This window comes from Canis lupus, chromosome 13 (assembly GCF_003254725.2).
Source record: "Canis lupus dingo isolate Sandy chromosome 13, ASM325472v2, whole genome shotgun sequence".
Lineage (NCBI taxonomy): Eukaryota > Metazoa > Chordata > Mammalia > Carnivora > Canidae > Canis > Canis lupus.
In genome coordinates, this window is record NC_064255.1 from 36,433,489 (window position 1) to 36,442,281 (window position 8,793).

At 64.0% G+C, this 8,793-nt stretch overlaps 1 protein-coding gene across 1 annotated transcript; it reads left to right on the plus strand.

Moving 5' to 3' along the window:
• Window positions 1-595: 595 nt before the first annotated feature.
• On the plus strand, window positions 596-3,232 carry LOC112662428 (uncharacterized). Its single transcript, XM_025451010.3, has 2 exons — window positions 596-978; window positions 2,638-3,232. Exons 1-2 carry the CDS (start codon window positions 750-752, stop codon window positions 3,153-3,155), a joined length of 747 nt encoding a protein of 248 aa, XP_025306795.1. The 5' UTR covers window positions 596-749; the 3' UTR covers window positions 3,156-3,232.
• The last annotated feature ends 5,561 nt before the right edge of the window (window positions 3,233-8,793 follow it).

Here is an 8,793-nt window from a genome sequence, read left to right on the forward strand (position 1 = left end):
CTCCCCCTACCCCTCCCCTGCTGCCCCCACCCCACTCCCGCCCCAACTTCCTTCCCCGATTTGTTCATCTCCATAGCGGGCCTGCTACAAGCCCACGAGCCTGATAGACACGCATGATCGTGTCTAATCCTTGTCAAGAGAGTTGGAGTTGAATTAAGCAGAACAGATGAATTCACCATTTTGGCAGGGCAGGGGCTTTATCTGCTTCTGTGAAACGGGGACACTGAGGCTCGCAGCCCGTGGCCGGGCGGGGCCTGGCGCCCGGGGTCCTGACCCCCGTCCAGGGTACATGCGGAGGCCCCGCGGCCCCGGCCTCCTGGTGTCGGTGCGAGACCGAATGGAAGGAGTTAAGCAGGGAGCTGCCTTCCCCAAAGCAATTAATTACAGAATCGGAGAGGTAGGCCCAGACAATTACGTCCTAGACAAAGGAGGCAGAGGGAGGCGAGGGCCGTAACTTCAGAGAGCCTCGCTGTGACATTAATAAGCGTTTGGCATTTGGGCGGCAGGCCTGGACTCGGGCAGCTGTGCCACCAGGCCCTGCTCCGTGCTGCCCCCTGGGAGATCCCGGGCACAGGTCGCTGTTGCCGTGGTTACCGGCCCTGCAGCTTCTGCAAGGGCGCGGGGGTCCCGGGGCTTTTGGAGATCCGGGCCAGACCCCTGGCCCAGCCGAGCCGCCCCCCAGAGCAGGGAGGCCCTGGGCCTGGGCTTGCGGCCCGCTCTGCCGCTTACAGGCTCCCGGCCTGCGACAAATGGGAAGCCTGCCTCCTTCACCGAGCGACGATGATGACGCTGGGCTGGCCGGCGGCATGGGGACGAATGAGACACTGCGGGCAGGGCGTGCATCCCTTCCTGCCCCGCGGCCCCCAGCACCTGGCACCCGGGCTCGGCCCCACACCTGTGAGGGGACCGTGGCCCTGATCTGTCTCCCTGGCTGTGCGCCCCCCAGGGCTGCAGGAGACCCCGAAGCACTGCTCAGAGGTAGCCCCCGCCGCGCACACGGGCCCAGGGGCCCCCCTGCAGGGGGTTCGTCCTCCCGGCCTCCCGGCCTCCCGTCTGCCCAGGCGGTGCCTGTGGGGGGAAGGCCGGCGGCAGTGGCCGCGTTGCCCTGAGTCCTGCGCCAGCGCAGAGGCGCCGAGGCCTCGTGGAGCACCGTCGCGGCCGCCTCCCTCCCCCGCACACGCGGGGGCGAAATTGCCGTTCCCTGCGCCACTCCTATCTCTGTGCAGCAGACGCACGGGGAGGCTTTTAAATACTAAATGGAAAGCCTCGAACCGCTGGACTTGTGCAGACAAACGCCTTTAATTCTTCATTTTCTAGCTCTCCCCGCCCCGGCCCCACCCTCGCGGGCCTGGCTTTCTGCTTAATTAGGGGAAAAAGAAAATTGCGACATCGAGGCAAGGGCATCACCTTCCCGATGCGGTGAAAGCAGGGAATTAATCCCGGGCCCAGCCAGCAGGTTTCCCCCCCCCCCCGCCCCCGGGCAAATCCACTTAGAGATTTGCACAGCTGCAGATAACGGGGTGGGGGGGCTTCCAGAGCCCAGGGGAGAAGAGATGAAGGGAGCGTCCACAGGCGGCTCTGGGGGCCGCGCTGTGAGCCAGGCCCCCTCCCAGAGGCTGGGCCGGGGTGGGGGCCGAGCACAGGGTTCCCCCCCAGAGCCTGCTCTGCTCCCAGGAGCCGGGGGCAGGAGCAGGTTTGTGTTCACGGTTCTGGAAATCGAAGCGCTGGGAACAGACCGGGGGCAGGGACAGCTGGGAGGCTGAGGGGGTGGACTTTGAAATCTATTCATTCCCTCACTCATTCATCCACCCATCCGTCTTTCATTCATTCATTCGTTGGACACACACTTCCCCGAGGCAAGGCGGGCATCAGGCCCTGTTGTAGGCCCAGGCTCCAGGCCCAGCAGGACCCGCCTGCTCCCGCTGCCCGGAGGCCTCCCGAAGACCGGCCTGAACGCGGAGGCCGTGCCCCTGTGGCGGGTGCCCTGGCCTAGCTTCCTGGCCCCTCCCGGTGCCTGACCCGGGTACAGGTGCCGTGGGGGAGTGCTGCTCCTCCCTGCCTCGTCCAGAGTCCCCAGGCCCCTGTGGACCCCCCTTCTCCCGGGAGGTGCATGGAAGCTGCAGCCCTTGCAGAAGCCTCCCCTCTGAGCACCGTTGCCCCCACCCTTGCGCCAGAAGGACACACATAGGGGACGCGTCTCCTCTCCCCCATCCTGGTGGCCGGTCCAACCCTTGGTCACCCTCCCTGTTCATGTGGGAAGCAGGTGGTCCTCCTCCTGATGCGGGGTGAAGCCCCAGCTGGGGTCCTCTCCATCTCCCCGCACCTGGTCTGTCCACTCATGAAACCGTCCCCTGGCTATCAGGCTGCCCGCTTCATAACCCAGGCTCCCACCCCTCGGGGTCCCCGCTCAGGCAAGGGCTGTTGAGTTCACGCTTCTTCCCCTCCCAGAGCCTTGGTGGGATGGGATGGAGGATGGGGGACAGGCCTAGGCCCCCGGACCCCGGCTGCCCTGCATGTGAACGAGTGTCAGGCTGGGTGGCCCCTCCCTGCTTGGACGGATGGTCTCCGGGACTCTTGGGCTTCACCGTCCAGTCGCCAGGGCCCCCACCTCTGCCCCCACCCCTCTCTCTGCTTCAGGGTTGCTGTTGGAGTGTTTGGCTCCGGTATCATTCCTGATCCAGAGGCCGTCTCACGTGCCGACCAACTCCTGCCAGTCGCCGGGGGCTGCTGTCATCAAGGGCTTGACGGGGGCCAGGATGGGCTCCCGAGGTGGCCGCCCCACTGGCCACAGCAGGAGAGCTCCCCTGGAGCTGCTGGAACGTCCTCACCGGGGGGTGGACAGAATCAGGAGGAGCCCAGGAGCCAGTCACCAAACCCCACCCCCCGAGGGGGTGTGGGTCCGTTCTGTGTCGCGGAGGGAGGAGCAGCCCGTCCCTCCCTGTCCCAGTCCCCTGGACCCTGGCCCACAGCCGGCCCTGAGCCCCCCTCCTGGTGTTGCGCCCCTCCCCGCAGCCCTCCCCTGCCTGGCTCCCTCCTCCTCTGTCCACAGGCACAGCCCCTGCCGGTCTGTCTGTCTGTCTGGTGGTGTGTTTCTCACTGGTCACCATTCTCGGGTCCCACCTCCGTGCCCGGTGAGACGTCGTCTCAACCACTGAGCCACCCAGGCGTCCCCTCAGATGGGCAAATAGAAAGGAAATATTTGTCTGAGCCTAAAGTTACCTAAATAAAGCGTTTGGTGCATATTTCTTGATTTCTTGGGAGAGAACATTAATTTTCATGTTAGAGTTTATTCTGACATAATTTTTCACTTTTATGAATCCAAAATAATCCATTTTTCCTTTGTTATGTCTTCTATTATTTCTAACCGTAAAGGCTCCCTCCCTCGCTGGAAGCGGGATGCTCAGTGAACTCGTGGCTGATTGTCCTCCCATATCCCTGGAGGTGGCTCCCGGCGCCACCCAGGGCCGACTCCACTGACCGTACCCCTCAGGCTGTCACCAACCCCGATGGGTCCAGACCCCACTGTGCACCAGCTGCCTTTCTCCAACCTGCTGTACTTCCCGGTTCCGAAGGATTGCTTCCGACCTTCCCTGCTGCCGGACTCCAGCCCTGCTCCCCTTGCCTGAGCTCCGAGGGCAGGGTGGGGGGATGGGGTGACCTGCCTGCCAGCCACACAGGCCTGCCTGGCCTGCCCCCTCCCCTTGGTGCTTTGGGGGGTGTCCTCTCCGTCCCTCTTCTGTGGGGGCCTCCCCGGAATGTTCCCTCCTACAGGAGCCTCACGCTGTCAGGTGGGACTCACTCATCACCTGTCTGTGGGCACATCCCGCGGCCTCTTAAACACTCGCTCCTTCCTTCCTTCCTTCCTTCCTTCCTTCCTTCCTTCCTTCCTTCCTTCCTCCCACAGCTCTGTATCACACCCCTGCTCAGTGTTGGGTGCGGCAGAGAGCAGGAGCCCCCATCCACTGCCTCACCCCAGAGTCACTTCAGCTGAGAATGATGGTGGGCAGAGGCGAGAGGGCGAGGGGTCCCTGGGGTGGGGTCCCGGGGAGGTGGCACGGGGTGGGGGACCTGAGGAGCAGGAGGGGAGTGCCGTGTGCTCCCCTGAGGTGAGAGGCCCCGGGCAGAGGGATGGAGAGGATGGGCCCCACGCGAGGAGGAGAGAGCTGGGCGGGTCACAGAGGTGGCCAGCGAGGACAGGTGCCCAGGCGAGAGGCCCCGGAGCCCTCCTTGACCTGCGCTGTCCACACGGCACCTCCAGCCACATGTGGCTCTTTTTTTTTTTTTTAAGATTATTTATTTATTTATTCATAGACAGAGAGAGAGAGAGAGAGAGAGAAAGGCAGAGACACAGGCAGAGGGAGAAGCAGGCTCCATGCAGGGAGCCTGACGTGGGACTCGATACCGGGTCTCCAGGATCACACCCTGGGCTGCAGGCGGCGCTAAACCACTGTGCCACCGGGGCTGCCCACTGTGCCACCGGGGCTGCCCAAATGAATTAAAATGAGAGATGACTTAGAAAATTCACTTCTTCTGTTGCACGGGCCGCGCGGCCGGTGTTCCAGAGCCACATGCCCCCCTCCCAGTGCCGTCTCCAGCATCCACAGGGCCTTCCAGCCTGAGCCCGACCGGGTCCCTGTCTCCCGCCTCCCGCGCAGGGACATGCTGGGTGGGTGCTTGTCGGGCGGGAGACGGAGCGGTGACAGGCTGCGACCTGCCCCCTCCGAGCCTGCTGTGGCCTCGGCTCTTCCCTGTGCACCGCTGTGAGCAGCAGGAGGGCCTGGGGCCCAGTCCCCATCAGCCTTTCCCCAAGCCTGAGTTCTTTGTCATCTGAAGTTCAAGGGAACATCGACGCGGGGCCAGGATGTGCCCTCCGGGGCAGGCGGACGGGAAACCAGAGAGCACGGCTGTGAGGGACAAGAAACAGCACGCGGCATGGGCGTGTGAGTGTGCAAGTGTGTGTTGAGTGTGCACATCCCACAGGGTGGCCATGAAGGAGCCCGGGAGGAGGACCTGGGCGCGGTCTTCCCAGTGGAGGGAGCAGCATTTGCAAAGGCCCAGTGGCAGGGACGACCGGATAACCTTGACGTTTCTTTAGGGCACGGGCCTGGGATTTGCAGGAGACCGTGGGCGCCAGGCAGCCAGAGGGAACGAACGCCCGGGGATCTGCAGACGCGGTACCTGCAGCCCAGCTGCCACTCTGGCCCCCAGGGGCTCGGCGGTCGTCAGCACCCGGAGATGCCCTGGCCGTCTCAGAGCAGGCCCGCGTCCAGTCCGACCCGACAGCCAGAGCTGCTGTTATGGGGGCTGCTCCTGCTCTGGAGCTGCCCTGGGCGGAGCCGCTAAGGGCAGTGGGCAGAGGCTCCGGCGGCTCAGGGGCAGCGGTCGGGAACACAGGCCTGCTGTCCACTGGCGGAGCGCACTGAGCCTCCCATGTCCAGAGGCATTCAAACAGGGGGAAGGGCTCCGGCGGGGGTGCCATGCAGGCCGCCCAAGCAGCATCACCGGAGGTTGTCGCCGGGAAAATGTCCCTCCGAAAATGCTGACACATCTGACCCCCAGAACCAGCCAATGTGACCTTATTTGGAAAAAAAAGTCTTTGTGGGTGTAATTGGGTTAAGAGTCTTGAGATGTGAGACGATCTGGACAGTCCCTGCGACAAGTGTCCTTGTAAAAGGCTACAGAGGAGAGACATGAGGGGTGGTGGGCACGGGGAGACTGAGGCACAGACTGAGCCCCGGAGGCCGGGGGTCCCAGGGCTGGAAGAGGCGGGAAGCACCCCCTCCCAGAGCGTCGGGAGCCAGGCCCCCGCACCTTGTCCTAGCGCCTCGGGGCGCTGGCACCCAGAGGTCCATCTGTGTGTCCTCCTTCATTAGGGCAGCTCCAGGACACACTCCAGGTAACCGCCGGCCCTGCACTGCCTGCTGCCCTCCTGCCCCCTGTGCCCCTGCCCTCCTGCCCCCACCCCCACTAACAGGTGCAAGGACAGCGCCATCCCTGCGAGGCCGGCCTCCACGCCAAGCCCGCGTCACCTCAGTTCGCCTCCTCCTCCTGTGAGGCACTGACTGTCTGGGGAGCTGGTAATGATCTTATTTCTCCATTTGCCTCGTTTTTTGTACACTTAGTGCTAATTCCACCTGAAATCCTCCTGCCACTGTGTAAACACACCAGGACACTTGAACGGCGGGTGCCCCAGCGCTTCCGTCTCTTGGAGGTGCCTCCCATGGCCCAGCGTCCGCAGGCCCCCCCCACCCCCATGCAGGTCCTGAGCCCCACCCCCCAGCCTCGCCCGGGGCCCGTGTGGCTCCATCTTCTTTGTGACTCCGAGGGAGGCCTTGCGGCAGAGCACCATCACCCGAGAAGGCTGCGGGTCAGCAGCCCGTGTCACCTGCACGCTAAGCGGTCCCCGGCTGCAGGGGCCTCTGGGCCGGGAACGAGCTCCCTCGAGGGTGCAGGCATCATGGGTGGTCTTCCGACCCCAGCCCTGCTGCCCAGGAGGCCTCTTGATTCGTGGCTTCTGTACGAAGCATGTTTGTTGGTGTGTCCGGGCCTCTCTGCATGGAGACGGGGCTGCGTGCCTCGCTCCGGTCACTGTCCTCCATGGGGCCAGGTCCCCGCGGGCCCGGGGAATCTGGGAGCCACGGCCGGTCAGCGGCGGCCGCCGCAACAAAGCACACAGACCACGCACCTTTAACTATAGGATTTCCTCCTCCCGTCCTTGGCGGCTGCAGGTCTGGGACCCACGCGTGGGTGGGCTGCTCCCCCGAGGCCCCCGTCCTTGCGGGTGGATGGCGTCCCCTCCCCGTGTCCTCACGCGGTCGTCCCCTGGTGCGTGTCTGCATCCTGTTCTCCCTCCTTTCGAGGACACCGGGGCTGGATCAGGGCCCCCGGGACCTCCTCTGCCCTAATCACCTCTGCCAGGACCTGGCTCCAAGCACAGTCACCCTCGGGGGCCCGGGGGCGAGGACTCAGCCTGTGGACCTGGGCACACAGTGGGGCCCACACAGTGTTCCTCCCCTGGGGACAGTGAGCAGTTCTTTCTGGGGTTGTTGCTCTGCTCTCAAGCCAGCTCGGGGTCGCCCGTTACTAGGACCGTTGTCCTCCTTCCTTTCCTCCGCGGGGCTTCTGCTCCTGCCCCGCCTGCCTCGCACTTCGGTTTTGCCCCCGCTGGCGAGCTGCTCTCTCTGTCTCCCCGAGCTCCCCTCTCCTGCTGCCTCCGTGGCTTCCTGCGTGGGTCCCCTCCGTGCCGCTGGATCTAATCCTCGTTCCGGGAGACCTTCATTGGCCCTCACGGTCCTTTCTTCCAAGCTGTTCTCAGCTGCGGGTGTTGGGCTCTGCTTCCTGGTGTCGGGGGCCCCGGGCTGGGTGCTGTGTGAGGACAGAGCCCGAGGCGGGGCTGCACAGGGACCAATGCAGTCGGGCCGTCTCCTGCGTCTTCGAGTCAGGCTGCTCAGGTTCCCGGGACCCCCCCAACCCTGTCCCTAGGGGTGCCCGGGCTCAGACCCGGGAGGCTGTGTTCGGCCAGTCTCTTTCTCCATCCCCAGAAAGGAAACCCCCATCTTCCCACGGGGTGCCTGAGGGGCTTCACCCAGCTTCTCGGAAGGGGACGGAGGTCGGGGGTCCACCTGCCCTGGACGCAGACTCTCATCCCACACTGTCCCATTTGCTGCCCATCGCTGCCCCTTGGGGACACGCGGGGCTTTGGGTGGAGGAGGGTGGAGTCTCAGCAAAACTCAGGGTGTTTTCCATCTGTTAAACACCTTCCAAGCTTTGTGCTTTACACGACCGTCCCGTAAACCCAAACTGCTGTACAGAATCACAAAGGTAAGTCTTCTCTGGCCGTCGCACCCAGAAATGATTAGAGCATTTACTAAGCGCTTTTTCAAACGTTTGTTCCTCTTTTTCCACCGTCCGCCAGGGCAGCAGCGTCACTCTCTTTGCCCGAAGGAGGGTGCAGGGAGGGGCAGAGGCCTGGGGACGAGCCCCAGCCCATCGGGTTCTGGTGGCACAAGGTCCACAGGGCCCTGGGCTTGTCGGACGTCACACCTCCATGTGGAGGGTGGAGAGGTCGGCCTGCTTCTGCCCTCAAACTCCTTTTGAGGTCTCCTTTCCTGATATCCTTCTGTAGGGTCAACTGCTTGGATGCTACGGCTGCTGCAGCCATGAGGGTCACACCTTTAACTTCGGTGGGGACAGAGGAACGTGAATCCACGCAGCTCACGGAGGATGGTGGCTCCTCCACCGAATCCCCATCCCTCAGGTCGGAAGGGCCTGGGGAATGATGGGTGCAGAGCCTCACCCTGCCTGGTCCCCCGAAGCCCCGCTCCTGCTCTGTCTCCCTGAACCCGTGGCCCCACGTGCTCATTCCTCAAGGGTGTCCTGGCTCCTGGGGAATCTCTGGCTGCGGCCAGACCTGAAAATCCCTCTGACTCGCTCTCCCCAGGGCGAGCTCTCTGCAAGCCGGGGGCCGCACGGTTTGGTAAGCTCCCCTCCTGGCCTCCACCGGGGATACCAGTTCTGACCCCTCGGGCGGCATCCCACCAGCCCCCGTCGTCCAAGGCCACGTGAGTCGTCATGGTCTGCTTGCCCGTCTGTTTCTGGCGAGGCCGAGAGCCCTGAGGGCAGGAGCAGTGCGTTCCGGTCCCCAGGCTCCTGACACGCTTAGGGACTGAAGTAACGGAGTCTGCGGTCTGGAGCCGGGAGCAGCTCAGCCGGGCTGTGTTCTCATCTGAGGCTGGGCTGGGGGAGGACCCGCTTCCAAGCTCCCCTGGCTGTTGGCAGGATCCAGTTCCTCCG